At 43.5% G+C, this 18,336-nt stretch overlaps 1 protein-coding gene across 1 annotated transcript in view; it reads left to right on the top strand.

Annotated features, from left to right (window-relative positions):
- Positions 1-17,542: 17,542 nt before the first annotated feature.
- The window catches only part of GAS6 (growth arrest specific 6), a 42,680-nt gene continuing 41,886 nt past the window's right edge, over positions 17,543-18,336 (top strand). Inside the window, exons 1-2 of the mRNA XM_051772747.1 lie at positions 17,543-17,675; positions 18,098-18,264. Of these exons, the coding sequence (XP_051628707.1) occupies positions 17,606-17,675; positions 18,098-18,264 (237 nt within the window). The 5' untranslated portion in view covers positions 17,543-17,605. The remainder of the gene's footprint in view (positions 17,676-18,097; positions 18,265-18,336) is intronic.

Below are 18,336 nucleotides of genomic sequence, written 5' to 3'. Positions count from 1 at the left end.
CCAAAATGAATATAAATTGAAAGAACATAAGGAAAGGTCTTTTACATTACTTAAATATCTATTTTAGGTTCATTTTTTAAAGATATTATTTCCATTTATTTTCAGAAGGAAAATATTACACTTACTTTGCTTTTGTTAACTCAAATGAATAGATCTTACTCACTTGCTATCAAAGGGAGTATTAAGTACTGCCATTAGTCCCATTAAAATCAGAACTGGGCTTGAAGGGACCTGCAGAACGGAGCACTGTGGTGTACAATAGAACACCATAATTCTGCCAACTTCGAAGCATGTGAGCAGGCTATGTCCCTTTTCAGGGGGACAAAATGTATATTATGTTGGTTGACTTGCTGCAGTGCCCCTGAGCATTACCTTTTGAGACTGAGCATCACCTGCTGAGACGTTCGGTGGGAGAGGCCTGGTTTGGAGGGGACGATAAATCATTAAGTTGGGGTTGGAAGGTTTAAGAACAAGCAGCCACACTCTTTGCATTTTTAAACCTTTGTGCTCTGAAAATTAACCTTGACTTGCAATGAGAGACCTCTGTATTTTCCAGTGCTCCTTCCAGGAGCAACCCTGCAGCTCCCAGAGCTGAGGTGGGAACAGCATAGGGCACCAGAGGGATGAGCTGGTCTTGTCTCGGGTCCAGTGCAAGGGTTGCTGTGAGGGTCTGCAGCACTTCCTACATCCTCTGCCTTCCTTTGCAGAGAATGCAGGGCTTTACATCTTGTAGCAAATCGGCTTTGGTGTGTGAGCGGGAAGAGCTGTCCAGAAGGTTCTAATTTAATGTGTATCTTGTTCAGCCAATTAACTGAATGCACCAAACACAAAACAGCTTTCAAACACACTGAGAAATCACCCAATTTTGCCTTCACCAAAGTCAGCAAGAGTTTTACCACTGATTTTATTGGAGCAGAGGGATGCAAATACTGCAGGACTTTGAAATCCTTCCCATATGGTGTACTCTGACTCTTCCTACCACAGGCTGCAGTTTGAAAGCCAAATACAGTCAAGTATACGCCTGGTCTCTACCACAGAGGCAACAGAAGAGAGAGAGTTTTGATACCCTGTCTGAAAAATAGAGTATCCTCAAAACTTCACTGCATAACCACTGCACTGACTTTACTTCTATACCAAAGTAAAACCTTGTAGCAAAGGAGCAGGTGGCCGTGATGGAAGAAGGAGTGGAGAGAACAATTACTGCACATGAGTCTTCAGTAGACTTTGAAGACACAATCTTCTCTTAGCAATGTACCAAACTTTACTGTTTCCTCCAATGACAGTGAAAATTATTTGAACAGTGCAGAATTCCTGGAAGATTTCATAAATTATCCTATGTATAAAAACAGATATAAATCTATTATTTTACTTTTGTAGGGAAGAAAGTGCTTAGAGTAATCCCAGTCATTGTTGTCTCCTCTTGATATAGCTGACATTTCAGGTTTATTTTTTTTCTAAATATGCTGCAGTCAAAGAGACAAAACAAAAATTACCCACAAACTCCCCAAATTTTAACCAGACAAGAATGCGTAAATATAAACATGGCTCATTAAAATATCAGTCAGTTCCGTTTATAATTACAGGGAGCCACAAGCTCCTTTAACTCAAGATAGGTTGCATAAGTCTAAATTCCACACATGAAAGTAACCCTGCTACTACTGCTGGTTGTAGGAAGACATTTATTTGATGTCAGAACCTCATTCAGTGTATATCTTTCCATGATTGGCCTAGCCTTTCCACTTTAAGATGTTTCCATGCTACAGTACTCCCAAAGTACCAGAGAATAAGGAAAAAGGAGTAGATGTAAACAAACCTGAAGTCTTCCAAACCAGTCGCCATCCCTTAGACTTTTTTATTTTCCTCACTCCAGACCCTTGGATTCCAGTCTCAGTCCTCTGTACACTTCCCACAGATGAAGACACAAAAGCAAAGACTAATGCAATTTGGGCTTTCTGCTATCATATGTCACTGCTTATCTGTGTCACTGTTGGATGAAAGTAGTCAAGCTGCTGGGTGCAGCAGGCTCAGATTTCATTTAGATTCAAGATTTTCTTGGTTTCTTTCTTTTTAATGTTTAATTTTGAGGATTATCTAGAGGAAAATATCCAGGACTTGACTAAGAGGTTTAATTTCGCAAAGGCGTTGATGTTCTCAATTCTTGTTTAGGATCTGGATCCTACTAATGAATCTAGAAGTACAACTCCACACCAGAGAAGAATTTGAGCCTGCCTCAAATCCCAAATGTACAAAGGACTTTTTTGCATGCCTGAAGTAACACAGACTTGATAGCTTGTCTGGACTGGATCTAGTTCAGAAAGTCCCATAAGACACAGCTCCACACCACTGTGTGACAACATAACGAAAGGCAAAGCACCAGCTCTGGACAGAGACTCAGTGTTTATTGATCCCACTCTGAATCAATACTTTTAGCATCATGAATTTAAACCATGGCTCCTGAGTGGCAACTGAAAAATGTATAAATGTTTAAATACATATGTTCTCTGTAGTGTTCCCTTAGACTTACGCATAGGATACGAAGACACACTCCTCTATATGTCAATTTTTCTACTTCTTTTCTTGCTAATTCTCAGTTCCAATTGAACTTAACTCAAGAAGCCACAGGTAATTTTGGATGACATCCAAGGATTGCTGGCAGACGACTCTTCAGCACTCTGTTTAGCCTTGGGACCTGAACATGTTTTTGCCATTAGCACCTGTTTGTTGTACATATGGGTGAGCAAACGCATTTTGCTGCTGTGCCAATGAATGTCCTAGCTTGGGAATCAGTATATGCTGTTGGAAGAGGCTGTGCCTCACCCTGCCCAACTTAATTGAAAAAGTGTAGGTTGGAGCTGGATTTTAGCATGTCAAAGTACATTTTTATGTGCAAAAAAGGGCCAGTGGTATGCAGATTATCAGTGAGCAAATGACATCCCTGTTCATGGCTCAGTCTCCAGGGGACGGGAAGGGAGCCAGAGTGCCGACACAGCCTTACCTGAGCCAGCCCTGAAGATCGGCTGAGCTGTCATTGCTCCATCACACAGAGATTTCACAACCTAGAACTTGCTCTGGACATTCAGTCAAAGGTCTGGTCCTCATCTTCCAGGCATGGAGATACTGGGATGCTACCACACAACCCCCCTGTCTCAGCCACACAAACATATTTCAGCCCTTCATCCTGGAAAATCCATTTGGTCCTTTGTATATTGTCTTTGCAGCATAAAATTTTATGCTCCTAAGATACAACTCTGCAGCAAAACTACTGTACTAAAGGCTGGTTTATAGTGGTAATTATCAACATTTACTGTACCATATAGTTTCTCTTCTAATTCTTTCTCTAGATGCTGATTTGTTCAGAGGCTTCTGGTCTGGAATGCAATGGAATTTTCTAAATACTTCAACTATAGGATTCAAGAATAGAGAGATAACTAACTGTGAAACTGCATTATCTGGGGAAATAATCCTTGCCAGTCTTCCTTGTCACAGTGCAGCTTTACACATTTGCTTAGAAGGATTAGGATCTTATTCATAGGAAGGAAGGTTTCTGGTTTCCTGTTCCTCCTCTTGCCAGTCAGGTGAGCAATGCCATACAGCTCTCAGTGGTCAAATATGATGGCTGATGGCAACTACCACAACTGCTTGTGCTGACCTGTGGGCTCTTTTGATGAAGTATCAATGTTTATAACACAGACATCCACTACGGAGTAATCTCTTTTTAACCAGTGAGTATGTATTCAGGTGTGAATCATTTAATCCCAAACCAGACACCTGAAATAGTGTCAGATGAACCATATCCTTAACAGTGTCTACATCCCTCTACTTGCCATAAGGAAAGCCTGGGGTGAGTAGATCAGACACAAACATCTGCTCCAGATGTGTCCAAAGGCAGGTAAGATGTTTGATTCCTCCTGTGCATTTCCCAGTACATGAGATCTTGGTCAACCTGAGTCACCCATCCCAACCTTGCACAGAGTGCCTATCTTTTGCAACAGAGTCGGGCTCTGTGAGAGCTTTTGGCTACTGGACAGTCACTTGCTCTGTGCTTCAGGGTTCCTTCTCTGATGGAGACAATTCCAACATAGAAAGCAGAAGCTGAGCTCTTTGAGGAATGCTTAATTTTATCTCTTTCACCCTCCACCCCTGCTTCCCGTCACAGTAAGCTAAAATAATTAAACACTTGGGGTTTGGTTGCATGCATTGTTTATCCATACTTGCTCTTGCTTCTATGTTTAACAGAGGAAGTAACTCGCTATGATAAAGTATCACTACATGCTGGTAACATCAGATAAGCTACGCTGGACAAAAATGTTTTCTTTGGCAATTCTCCACTTTCTTTAATTTGGCCAGAGAACCCACTTTACTTCTGGAAATGTGAAAGCCCCAGTTACCCTTGTAACACAAAGAGTTTCACAGTTTTTCTTGCTAAACTCCATGTAGGACAAGGAGAACAATTCTGCCATTTCTTTCCCTGCTGTATAATTGGGCTGATAAGCATCAAGCCACACACATCAAAAAACACAGTGAATGTAATTTGCATTAGTTTTCTGCCTATTCAGAATAAAATGAGGCTTTGCAATCTGCTTATCAGCCCCCATTGGAAACTGCTCAATGCTATAGGGATGCATATTTAAAGTTAAGCACAGGGACTGAAAAATTGTGCCTGGAGGGAGCCCTTCTGGGATGGAGGCAGCATTTCCAGGTGCAGGAGGAGCCGACTGTCACCTGCGCAATTGATGGGCGTCAGAGGAGCCCCCTCATTCACCCCCAGGGAGTGGAAGAGGGAACTGCACTCCTGGTGCAGCAACAGATGGGGACAGAGGATAGGGGTGCAGGGATCATCCCATGGAAACGGCTTGTGGCGCAGCTCCTCTCTGGCTCCTATCAGTGGGTTTCAGGCTGCAGGGCCACTCTGGAAATACCTCAGCACACGGGGAGAATGGGAGGGAGAGGGTTGCTGGCGGTTGTTTGCCTCTGCCCCACAGGTAAGTGTGTGCTGGTGATTGAGGTGGTTCTGGGATCAGGTTTTATTACTCTCTACATGATTCAGCCAGAGCTTTGGGTCGAGAAACCTGAGACACCGCAGAGAGCTGTCATCTCACCATGTGCAATGAGCATGGATAGGCATGTAGGATGTATGCACATGGGACCACACATGAGCTCGTGTGTATTATGGGTTAACAGACATGCAGGAGTCACACCAGTGGCATTGCCACGGGATCTTAACTTTATGTTTGGCACCCAACACAGAGCTTTGGCCTCATGTGCCCTTTTCTGCCTGAAGGTTAGACTGTGGCACTGCCCATGAGAGACACTTGGCAGCAGCAGTGCAGCAGGTGCAGCATCTTTCCTGTATCCACCATCTTTCCTGTATCCACCATCTTTCCTGGCATCCACCAAATGCCTTGAAAAGCACTGACTGGCCTTGCTGCAACCCTACCACAATGCACAGCAAGGGCAGCTCCTCTACTCATGGTGTGTACCTCATGCAGTCTATACACGGCGAGTCCCCTGCTTTCAAGATATGGAATGTGGGATTTAGGAGGCTTCACCCCCAAAATGTGATGTGCTGTACATTTACTGCACCTGCCCTAAGAGCCAGCACAAGTGATGGGCACATCGAAGATTTCTAGTTTCAACAGCTGCCAGTGCTATGGAAAGCTGTGCTATGTTTCCAGGCAACAAACGCATCTGGAGTAGAGTAAGCCACACTGTGGGAATCTTCCTTGCATCATATGTACACACTGAAAGCCTTAAATACTCTGGATTATTTGTTGGTTTTTTCTCTACCCTTTCCTCCCTCCTTTAATACAAACATTTATTCAAAAAAGCATTTCTAGAGCACAATGTATAAACAATGCACACAATAAAAATAAGAACTGGAAAACTTTAGTAAGAAAACAGCTGAACTTTATTTTATAGCCAGATAATGACTGAGGTTTCTGTTATTTTTTTTCCCCCAGGTATTAATGTGTTTTTCTTGCAACAGATTTGACTTAGGAGTATTCTGCTTAACACCAGCTCCTTAAAAGGATAGTTGAAATTTTTTTCCTAGTTATAACCAATATGTAATTTCTGGGACTTAAAATTTGGATTTCTGGTTAAATAACTTAGAAGCAAACAGTAATTATGTGCATTTTGCTGGTGCAGCTGGTGCCAAACCGTAGATGGAAAGCAAAGTGATTACAGACAAAGGGCAACCACTGAGTAACTAGGTTTCCTTTGAAGAGGGTCAACACAAGTAATTTCTGAGTAAACCTAGCAAAGAATCTGCAGCAGAGGCCAGTATCCAGTGTTAGGATGGGTCTTGTATACAATACACAGTCTCTGTATATTGTATACAATATACTCTATAAATAATTATTAAAATTCTGAAAGAGGCTAATGTAGGAGACACCATGTTCCCTGCTGAATGTCCTCTCCATACACCACAGTATCACAGTTCCCTCCTCTGTCACCTCCACTGCTTCATAACGTTGCTTATAGGAAGTGAGGGTGTGCTCCTCAGGGACACGAGTCAGCACCTCAGGCTGAAGAAAGCCCCAGCCTGTGTCCTGTAGTGGGGATTTACTAATCTGCAGCTTACACCAGACCGTAAAAGGGGTTGCTGCCCCTCCAGACCTGCTTTGCTGTGTTTATTCCTTTAAAAGGGGGTTTGTATGGTGCACTGGTGTCTACCCATGCCAAAATACCATGCTGCTGAACTGGGTCTTTTGGACCATTGCTTTTCTAGTTCCAGCCCTTAAGACACAAGAAGAGCTTTAATTATTGTGAACTGAGTGTAATTCAGTTTTTCTCAACTGCTTATTCACCTCTTCCTGTGGTAGAACTTGCAGACCCAGCTGGCTCAATGATGGCAATAATACATTGCTTTTTGAAGAATCAACCTTTCATTTTTAAATTACTGCTCTGATACAAGCTAAGATAGGGGTAAGATTTTCTGTCTCTCAACTTAAAAGGAAACAATAATTTTCTTCTCTTATTTGAATGCTATTCTATCCCATGATTTTTCTCTCTTTACCATAGAAATTTTGAAATCAAGTCAAACAGTGAAAAGATGGTATTGTAAAGCTTGGACACTAAAACCCCACCTTGGACTTGAAAAACTAAAGCAAATTCCAGCTCTTCCTGGGTTTTACACTTGAACTTCCTCACCTCCAGGCTTCAGCTTTCTAATCTGTAAATGGGAATAATACCTTCTTGTCTCAGAGGAGTGTTATAAGTAGCTTAACTGATTCATGTTTGTAGGATGATGGGACATGGTCATACATCTGTGGATATGGAGATACATATATGTTCATATTTGTATGCATCTATGGATGGAGGTACAGACTCATTTTATGTTTATGTGTGCCTCCTGCTTTTTCTTTTCATAATATCACTATCTACCTAAACCAAAAAGATTTCTTGCAGAAAAAGAGAACGTTGATACATTTACCTGAAGATCAGCTTGCACATGAATGAAACATGTTTTCTTGACATACTTCTTGCCCATTTTAAGTACCAATGTTAGAAAGTTTTGGTATTTGATATACTTAACGCAGCACAGGCTCAAAGCCAGCTCTCACTGGTAATATATTGTGTCATTACCGTATCTTTCAGAGCAATTTGTAATTGAAAAGGAAAGTGATGCTTCACCTAGATATCCCTATCACTCCCTAATTTTCCTGGTTAAAATAACATGTTGCTGAATGTGGTGGTTTAACCCCAGCCAGCAGCTCACCCCCACTAAGCCACTTGCTCACTCTCCCCCACTGGGATGGGGAGAGAAGTCGAAGGGCAAAAGTGAGAAAACTCATAGGTTGAGACTAAGACAGTTTAACAGGGAAAGTAAAAGCCACCAGGACTTGTGAGCCATCCTCTGTACCTCACACCTCCTTTTGGGCTGCTGCTTTGGGTTTTTGCAGGTGTTCTCCTTTCCTCCAACTTTTGAAGATGGAAACTTCACAGCAGTCCATCACAGGATGCTCAACAACATGACATCTGGAAACTCCTTCCCTCAATGATGACAGGCTTACAGTGGGATGACCATCTGCTCTGGCCTGATCCCCATTTTCCTTTGTCTCCCACAAAGACATTAACAAGCCTCATTCACTTCTCAGTCCCTCTCAAACTGGACAGATAGAATTTCCCTTCCAGAAAAAAACCAAAACACCTTCTATTTTAGAATTAAACTCAGGATTCTTGATATTATTGTTATTATTATTATTATTATTATTATTATTATTATTATTATTATTAGCAGCAGCAGCAGCAGCAGCAGCAGCAACCAACAGATAAATATGCACATTTCCACTTGGATGAAGAAATCAGCACATCAGATATTCTATTTTCCATTCAAAAATTAAATCTAAATATTGATATTTTAATACATATATTTGCATACACTTCCAAAAAAAAATATGACTTTTTATTTTCTTGGTTATGTCTGTTTCTTGTCCTGCTCTAGTAAAATGCCTTCTGCTACTACCTTTTCCCCATCCTTCACACCCCCCAGAGGTTACAGCATCCCGCTGACAAATCTTGTTGGAACAAGGAGTGGATCAATAAAAGATTAGAGGAAGCCCTGATTTCATTTTGCAACGTGACCCTGCTAGAGCTCTGCTGCAAAAACTCATCTCCTAAGCAATTTAGAGATGCCATTAAATAACTCCAATTTTGCTTTATTAAACCTGACAAATTATAAGCTAAGTTTCTACTCTGGTATTATTCAGCTCCTCCCAATGCAGTTTAACAGCTGGAAACGAGAAGGTGGCAGCTCCTTGTTACCAGGCAACTCTCCTCAACCACCAGAAGCTGCCCCAGGGACAAGGGTTTGGAAGCTGCTAAGCAGTGACAGCTCTTCTCCCTTCTTCCAAACCCAGATTGATGCATTGAGGCTGCTACAGCGTGGTCCCCTCTAAGAGCTCAAAGCATTGGCAAGAGCTACATCTCATGAAAACTATGGTTTTGTCTCTCACCGCCCCCTTACACTGTGTTATAAAGCTGGGAGTTTAGCCACTGACTTCCAATAAGCCAAGTTTTTTCTATTTGTAAGCAATTTTTAAGTTATGGGTTTTACTGCTTTGAGTTAACGAGTACAATAAAGAACATATCATGCTCTTCTGCTAAGAGACCCCTTTCAAATGGGTATCAGTACCCTCCCTCCTACCTTTGAGAGACAGCTCCAACTCACGCAATGTCTCAGCAAGTCCAGTTGCCAACTTAGTATTTCTGTTAGCCCTGGTGTGGTTTTGTAAGTATAACACACTGTACGGGCTTATGTTTGGTCTTACTGTTTTACTGCAATTTTCTTCTCCTCCTCATGTCATCCTTGAATTTATTTATATTTATTTGAGGCTTTATTCAGGCAACTAAAAATGCCCTAGAAAACAAGTACATTTGGAATGTATAGGAATAGAAACCATGATGACCTCATAGTATATCGAAATACTGCTGGCCTTATAAAATACAAATCAAATCACATCTACTAGCAATATTTATGAAACACCCTACATCACTTAAAAGTTCATTCATATTCAGAGAGTCTGGTTTAGGATTCAGGCTTGTTGAACTCTAGTCCTAAGTATAAGTCAGAACTGGGCTCCATCTGCTGACACTGCCTTTTCTCTTGACTATCTCCTGGCAATCGTTCAGGTCACCATAATTTCTTCATCTCCAGGATGCCCTTATTTTAAGTCAGCACACTTCCACTGAGATGAGGGCATCAGAGAAGACAGAAAAAGAAACAGATCGTTCCATGTCTGTGCAATGCTTCAATGCAAGATTCAGTTGTCTTGGCTGTGGAGGAGCATTCAGCAGCAAAGCTGATGGCCCTGAAGAGAAATTGGTCCCTTGCAAAGGTTATTCCCGTGGTCATTCCGTTCACCATATGGACATGGGCATGACTAGCACTTGTAGGAAAAGAAGCTTTTTTTCCTTCTCCCTCCAGTATAATGCATCACTGACAGAAAATGGGGTTTGGATCCCTTATTGAAGAAAGATAGTCATTAGGAAGTCTTTTATGAAATTTCTTTTTGAGTAAATGACAAGTGAAAGGTGAACAACCTTTCTTCTACAACTCCCTCCATGCACTCAGCTCCATTTTTTTTTTATCCAGGTCTTTTTTTCTCTCTCTAGTCTAAATTTACTTACTCTTCTCATTCATTTCATTCTCATTAAAATCAGGCATATTTTGAAAGTTAACCCTTTTCTTCTTGAGTCAATATATGCTGATCACTCAAAAGAGCTAAGCAGTATACAAGGACCTTTCTTGTGCTTGTTTTTATTAGAAAATGTTTAATCTGAACATACCAGGTAAGAGGAATTTTATGCCATTAGCATTATTAGAAACCTCTTGATGAAATTTCACATTCTCCCACAGAAACACTGGCTCAATCTAAACAAAGACATGTTTTTGTGGCTCCATGAAGGATTTATATTTGGAAGAGGGGAGAGTAAATTTTCACTTTTATCCAGGATTCTGAAAATAGCCTGAATCAAAGCATGGCTTCTAATGGTTTCTAGTTGCAGTTTCTCATCCTTCTGACATCCTTTTACATCACCACTCTCATTTTACATCAATTTGTATCTTTGAATATGGTTTCACACATGTACTAGTAACATCTTGCAATGGAGTTGCATGACTATCCAGGATTATGCTGAGTGCTTTGAAATCTTCTTTGAAGACTCGCATCCTATTTTTGTTGGTTTTCAACTCCCGCTTCTCATTAGTGCAAACACTTCACAATTTTAATTTATTTTGATCCACTTTACATCCAGACATTAGGTGAAGTGTTTCAAGCTCTTTTGTTTTTAAAAAGGACAGTGAGGGCTGTACAAAAAGCTCCAACTTATCTGTGTCTGTGGCACTTTAGGAGAAGATCCAGATGGATCTACCACATGGGTTTCGCATGCAGCAGGAATTGCTTTCGTTCCATGAAAGGTTCCTCTGTTGCACTCTGGGTTCAATTCCTGCTGATGACAAGAAGAAATCTTAAATTTTTAGCATGGGAACACATACTTTTTCTCACTAATTTAGGTCCATCTGGGGAAGCTCCACACACTACTCCAGGAGCTCGTTCATCTTTGGGTGAAGCAGAATTACAAATCCTCAACTCTTCAAAATGACACTGTTTCAGTAGGGAATTTTTGTGTGATTTTTCCATACAGTCAAGATTTGTGTGTGTGTGTGTAAAGACAGTAGAATATTTATGATGCTGCTTTTTTGATGTAAATTACCTGTTGGGGACATCCTAAAGCTATTTATAATCTGTCTGCCCACAGCAGTTCCAGTGTGTGAGCTCCCTTCTTTACCTTCTCACATGTGGGTGAAAAATCAAGGTATCTTTTGAACTCCACAGAATTTTACTGCCAAATGGCAACATAAGGAGATACTATAGAAGCATTTAGTGATGGTACAATGGGCACTTTATCCTCAAGCAAGAAATCTATTACAACTTAATGTGATATCCTTAACTGGGTAACAGACACGCAAAGGCAGGTGTGTGGCAAAAGAACTGGGCTTCCTCCACAGTGCAGCTAACTCCTCAATATAATGCTTGGATCCCAGGGATCCAGAAGTCTTTCCCAAAATGCAAGACAATAAAACTATTCTTTTCAAAGGGAGTAAGAAGTAAAAAGCAAAGTCAGTTATGGAAGGACCTCTTCCAGTTTCTCCTTCTACTCCACCTCCCAGGCGCTCAGTGCTAACTGCATCGTGATGCCTCAGATTGCACAGAAAACAGACGCTATGGTCCTGCATCCCCACCTCAACTCTTCTATGATCTGCAAAGGTCCTTAATGAACAGGGAGCTGTGATGTCTTGTAGGCTGTGGCATGAGGTCTGATGCTTTTGGTCGATGCCATTTAGTCTGAGAGTTCACCTATAGATGATGGTGGCATGTTCTGCCCAGGGGTTTGCTCATTGTCTTGCTTGCCACAGAGGGAGTGCCATTGCCCAGATAAGAAATTTGGTTTTGCTGGTGCCTAAAGCCATTTCCAGCCATCATTTTACCTCTATTGAAAGGAAATCTGATTCACCTGAAACCGAAACAGGCACAGAGGGGATGATACGACAGTTCAGAGCCTCCTGTCCTTAAAACTTTCAGTTTATTTCCTGGCATCAGGCTGTGAATCCTAGTTCACACAACTAAGCAGCATGTTCCAGATCTTAATGTGCTGAGCATATTTGGCATATGCCCAGCCTGTAGTGCATTCAGGTCAAGGATCATGGAATCAGCTCCCTTACTCTCACAGGGACTTTCTGGTTAAGTATGCTGCCTTCCAAAATCATTTAATTTTTTAAATATTCTGATGTAATCTCACATCCTTTTACTCCCCCCATTCATAGAACAGAAGAAAAAATAGGAATACCACCTTTGGAGCACTTTCAAAAGAAAAATAATAGGAAATTAATGTGGAATGAGCATGTGAAACTTGCCCCTAAAATCTGAGATACTTTGACAGTGTGGGACAACTCATAGGACATGTCCAGTTGATTTTAACTTGAGGTCAAAGAAGTATTTTATGTGGAAAAGATGGTTCTTCAGAAGTCAAGAACCATGCACCCCACTGTATCCCTGGCTGGAGGACTGATGCAAGGAAGGAAGGACATGCTTGGGAATCCCTCCTCTTCTCCATAATGCAATATCAAATCATGGAATCATTTAGGTTGGGAAAAACCTAAGATCATTGAGTCCAACTGTTAACCCAGCACTGTGAGGTCCACCACTAAACCATGTCCCCAAGTGCCACATCCACATGTTTTTCGAACACTTCCAGGAATGGTGATTCTACTACTTTCCTGGACAGCCTGTTCCAATGCCTAACCACTCTTACAGTGCAGAAATTTTTCCCAATATCCAGTCTAAACTTCCCCTGGTACAACTTGGGGCCATTTCATCTCATATGTCACTTGTTATCTGGGAGAAGAGACTGACCCCCACCTTGATACACCTCCTTTCAGGTAGCTGTAGAGTTGTAACATCTCCACCTGAGCCTCCTTTTCTCCAGGTTAAACAATCTCAGCTCACTCAGCCACTCCTCATAACACTTTTGCTCCAGACCCTTCAACAGCTTCATTGCCCCCCTTCTTCATTTCTGAAGTTGTGATGCCTATATACTCTTCTCAGGACATTTCACTTTCATTCTACCATTGGTGCCTACAAATGTAATTAGTTGCAGGAACCTAAAGGAACTTTGCTCAGTTAAACCTTCTTCCACTACATCTATGCGGCTTGGCTACATACTGTGCATTGGTTTGCTCTGAAAGGCAAATGCTGCCTTGGTTTTTGGTTTGGGATTAAGTAAGGAAGAAAAACCAATGGACACTCATCAGAATTTGGAATGACTGATTTAAGTTCTGTTAACTGACAAATCATATGAAGTTCGACAAGGGAAAGTCCTGGATTCTGCACCTGGGATGGGGCTACCCCGGATGTACATACAGGCTGGGGAATGAGATGCTGGAAAGCAGTGCCATGGAAAGGGACCTGGGGGGTCGATGGCAAGCTGAATATGAGTCAGTAGTGCCCTGGCAGCCAGGAGGGCCAACCGTGTCCTGGGGGGCATCAGGCAAAGCATCCCCAGCTGTTCAAAGGAGGGGATTGTCCTGCTCTGCTTTGCGCTGGTGCAGCCTCACCTTGAATATTGTGGCAGTTTCGGTCATTGCGATAAAAGAAAGATATTAAGCTATTAGGGATTGTCCAAAGGAGGGCAACAAAGATGGTGAAGGACCTTGAGGGGAAGCCGTATGAGGAGCAGCTGAGGTCATTTGGTCTGTTCAGCCTGGAGAAGAGGAGACTGAGGGGAGACCTCATTGCAGTTACAACTTTCTTGTGAGAGGAAGAGAGGGGCAGGCCCTGATCTCTTCTCTGTGGTGACCAGTGACAGGACCTGAAGGAACGGTCTGAAGTTGTGTCAGGGGAGGTTTAGGTTGGATAGTAGAATAAGGTTTTTCACCCAGAGGGTGGTTGGGCACTGGAACAGGCTTCCCAGGGAAGTGGTCACAGCATGAAGCCTGCCAGAATTCAAGAAGCATTTGGATGATACTCTCAGGTACATGGTGTGACTCTTGGGGATGATCCTATGCAGGGCTGAGTGTTGAACTCAATGATCCTTGTGAACCCCCTCCAACTCACATATTCTTGGTTCTGTGTGATTCTGTGACTTTTTGATTTTTGGTCTTTAATGAATACCTTCTAGTAGTATTTTTAGTCACTTATCTCAAAATTTGTTAAATTTGTGCGTATTTCTGATTAGTGTCTAAAACCCAATGGAAACTAATCCTACAGTTTAGGTTTGCATCTGGAAACCTCTGCACCTAGATTACTCTAAAATCAAAATGGGACATGATGAGAGCACAGGCATTTCCTATAACATTGTTTTAATATTTCCTGCATTATTTTTCTATCATGTTTTTCATGTTCCCTAACTGATCTTTCACTAGGATAGCTGAGATCAGATGGAATAAACCCATAAATTCTGAAGAAAATGAAACTGTTGCTTTATGCAACTCACTGCTTAAATCTGCCTTAAACGCTACCGTGCCAGAAGAATGGAAGGTGGAAAATACGACTAGTGAAAGTACTTCTGAGCTCACTGAAATCAGTGCTTGGTGTCTGTGCCAAACAACTTACTGGAAAATATAATAAAGAATAGAATTGGTAAACTGAATGATATGTTGGAGAAGAATCAGCATTGCATACCAAGAAGGATGTAATGTTTTACAAAACCATTTGAAGTTCAAGGAGTGATATTTACTTAGATAAGGATGGTTCCAATAACATTATATACCTGGATTTTAAAAAACTTTTGAGCTGGTCTTTCACCATATGCTCTCAAAATGTGATCATATGGGATAAACAGAAATGGATAAAAAGATCATCTAAAAGAAAGCTCGTCATTAGATTACACAATATAATGCAGTTTCCAGAACCCACAAAAATCTCTGCTGTTCAACATCTTCAGAAATTTTATGGAGAAGTTTAATGCCATGAGGTCAATTGGCAAACAATACAAAATTCATCTGAAGAGACAAATCTTAAACTGGTTATTGAGAATATCACAAGACATTTAGAAAAAAAAAGAAATATTTTTATCTTCGATTAGTAAGTTGAATTGACTTGCTGAGAGGTCACACCAGTGACAAAAGCATACACAGGTTGTGCATCTAGGGAAAAGGTGGAAGGACATAGGGAAGGAAAAGTGGGACAAGCTGTTTTGGTAGCAAGAAGCTGTTTGATTCACTCGGCTGTATTGCTTGATAGCACTTTTAATGTGTCAGGATAATAAATGACAAGTGAAATTTAATATACAGACACATAAAGTGATGCACCCATGAAAGACAACCCTTACCTTCTGTATTCACCGGTAAAACAGCAACTCCACTCAGGAAAGAGGTCTCAGACCTCTTGTTCATGACTTTTTGAAAAGAATAAGTCAGGAAGTGAAAAGGAACCCACGCAATGTTTGGAAATAGTAAGAAAAAAACAGAAGTAAGAAAGAAGCAGGGCAGTGCTGCTGTAAAACCACATCTTGAATGTTGCATGTAGTTGTGTCCACTTTGCCTGAAAAGAGGTATAAATAGAAAAGATACAGAGCAGGATGAAAATAAAGATCGGGAATGGTTTCTGTTTGAGGGGCCCATGCTGAAATCCCAGAGCAAACTATGGATTTAGTGCCGCAATGCCACTCCACACTTCTTCATGTTGTCATTGGGCTGGTTCAGCACAGCAACCTGGTAGAAAACACACACCCACCAAAAAAAGGGAAGAGTTTCCTGCTAGGTGACTGAGCTGAAACAGTGTAGCCACATCTCTGGATGTGGGCGGGGGGACACACGATGTATGGAGGAAAGTGGCAGCCAGTCCTAGGAAATCTATGTCTGCATCTGTAGCTTCACAAGCCATTTTGGCCAGCTTTGCTGCTGAAATTAGGCCCATGCTCCTTTGCCTGCAGCTACTCGCTGTCACCCCTGAAAGCCTCTTCCTTTTGGTGTCTGTGCAGCTGTGCAGCAACTTGGGAGGGGGGAACTGATCTGAAATAACATCAATAATTTTTGTTGGGTTACTCTGATCGGGTTTGCCACATTCTAGCACAAGAAGAGGATGTAGCCAAAGGACAGGAAAAAGCAATGGGGACTGGTGGGACTGCTTCTTTGAGCAGTGCCAGCTCAGAAAGGTTGGGGAACAAATAATAGAACAAAGCTCCATAGTTCAGGAAAAAGGGTGGTTCTGAAATCATATGAGAGAGGTCTATAAAATGGTATGGTGAAAACAAATAGGGCATGATCATTCACTGTTTGCTAGATGACGAAAATTCAAGTACCCTGTAAAATTATTAAGCACTGGACTTAAAACTGGTGAAAAAAAGTTCCTGTCTAGTCTTTGTGCACATTTGGAACCTTCCTCACACTCCTGAAAACCAGGAGTACCAACAGATCAAAAAAGCTATTTGACAAAATCAGAGACAAGAGATACATTTGTGGCTATTAGTGTTGCAGTGAACACAGTTTTTACATGAGAGCACTTCCTCTGTACTTTTCGAGATGAAAACAGAAAGAAACCATGGTGGTTTACATGCTCTTACACCTCTTACCTATATGTCTACTACTGGCCATTGTCAAGACAGAACATACCAGCCTAGGGATGGTTGCTTTGAACGAGTAGGCTGGCTCTTATGTTTTCATGTATGTTACTTCAACTACATGTGATATAAATACATTGTTTACATGTATTATATTTGTAGTAACTTATTGTGGATACACAAAGTCTGTATTAGGTTTAGCTAAAATAAAATTAAACTAGTCAAGTTCTTCTTTTCAAACAGCTTATACCACTGAAGTTTTCTTGAAGAATACGTAGATTTGGTGTTACTTGAGTCATCTGTCACACTGACCCTTCTGCAGGGCAGTACAGATAAAAGGGGTGACTTTAAAACGATGGCAATTAGGCAACCTAAGTGCAGCTCTGAGCTCTGCCCTTACAGCTCTGAGGTACCGCTAGCAGGGTTTCCCACACTGGACATGTTCTGTGTAAGTACGGATGGACGAGGGACAGTAAAGGATAGCTTGCAACATATTGGTATAAACCACATTCATCTCTTTCCCGAGAAGGCTATCCTAAAATACTGAAATAAACTGAAAATGTATTCCTGAAGAAAACCTGCTTTGGTGTGTGTGGGGAAAAGCCAAGTTTCTAATTTACAGCAAGACTGGGTTGGGTTTAGTGCCAGCTTCTCCCTTCCAAGTGATAAGCCCCGGAGCTATTAAAGAGATGTGCCTGGAAGTGAAGGCGCAGCCTCCCCGCCCGCTGCCCGGGTCCTGCCGGCTGCCCATCTGCCCGACTCCCCGTGACTGCCGTTCCCGGGCAGGTACGCGGGGCCGGGCCGGGCGGCCGCTCCTCCGCGAGGTGTGTCCGTGTGCGGCGGCTCGGCGGTGCCTTGGCGAGCGATTGGGCAGGGCGGGCGGGCGAGCGGCTCCGCGGCTCCCCCGCTGGGCTCCCGCCGCCGCGCTCCCGCAGTAGCAGCGCGCTCCCCGCCCGCGCCGCCGCCCGCCCCGCGCCGCTCCCGCCGCTCCGCTCCTCCAGCCCGGCCCGGCCCGGCCCGGCCGCAGCCGCCGCGCCGCATCATGCCGCATCCCGCGGCGCCCCTCGGGGCCGCCCTGCTGCTCGTCCTGCTAGCGGCGGACTCCTCGCAGAGTGAGTACCGCGGGGGGCCCGTCCCCCCGCACACGCCGCCGAGCATCCCCCGCCGCCTTGTGTGTGTGTGCGAGCGCGGGATGTGCAGCTGGGGCAGGGGTGGCGGTGCGGGGGGATGCGCAGATTCGCGGTTGCGGTAGGGACGGCGGCTGGCGGCGGGTGCAGCGGGAGATGCGGGTGAGGGGCCGCGCCGAGGCCGCGGCGACCCGCGGGGGAAGCGCCGGGCAGGGAGGGGGCTCGGTGCGCTGCGGAAGGAGGGTCGGTGCCCTCCGGCTGGGCGGTTTGGTGTGCGGGGTGGGAGATCGGCGGGTTCGGGGCGGCCAGGCGGGCTCAGATGTTCACCGTTGCTCCTTCCCCCTGCTCCTCTCCTCCTCGTCCTCCTCCTCGCCTCCCCCGCGCCGCCCCGGCGCTCGGCTGCCCAGCCGTGCTGCTGCGCGCCCCGGAGGCTGCCCAGTTCCTGCGGCAGAGGCAGCGGCGAGCCTACCAGATCTTCGAGGAGACCAAGCAAGGGCACCTGGAGAGGGAGTGCGTGGAGGAGCACTGCAGCAAGGAGGAGGCCCGGGAGGTGTTTGAGAACGACCCGGAGACGGTAAGCGCGCAGAGCCGCCGCGGAGATTTTGGTGGGTTGTCCGGCTCTGCGCTCCCGCCCACTCTCTATCCG

Source organism: Manacus candei, unplaced genomic scaffold (assembly GCF_025592945.1).
Source record: "Manacus candei isolate 608988 ecotype Guabito, Panama unplaced genomic scaffold, ASM2559294v1 h1tg000159l, whole genome shotgun sequence".
NCBI lineage: Eukaryota > Metazoa > Chordata > Aves > Passeriformes > Pipridae > Manacus > Manacus candei.
The sequence above is the reverse complement of the archived record's forward strand: the minus strand, read 5'-3'. Positions and strand labels throughout refer to the sequence as shown.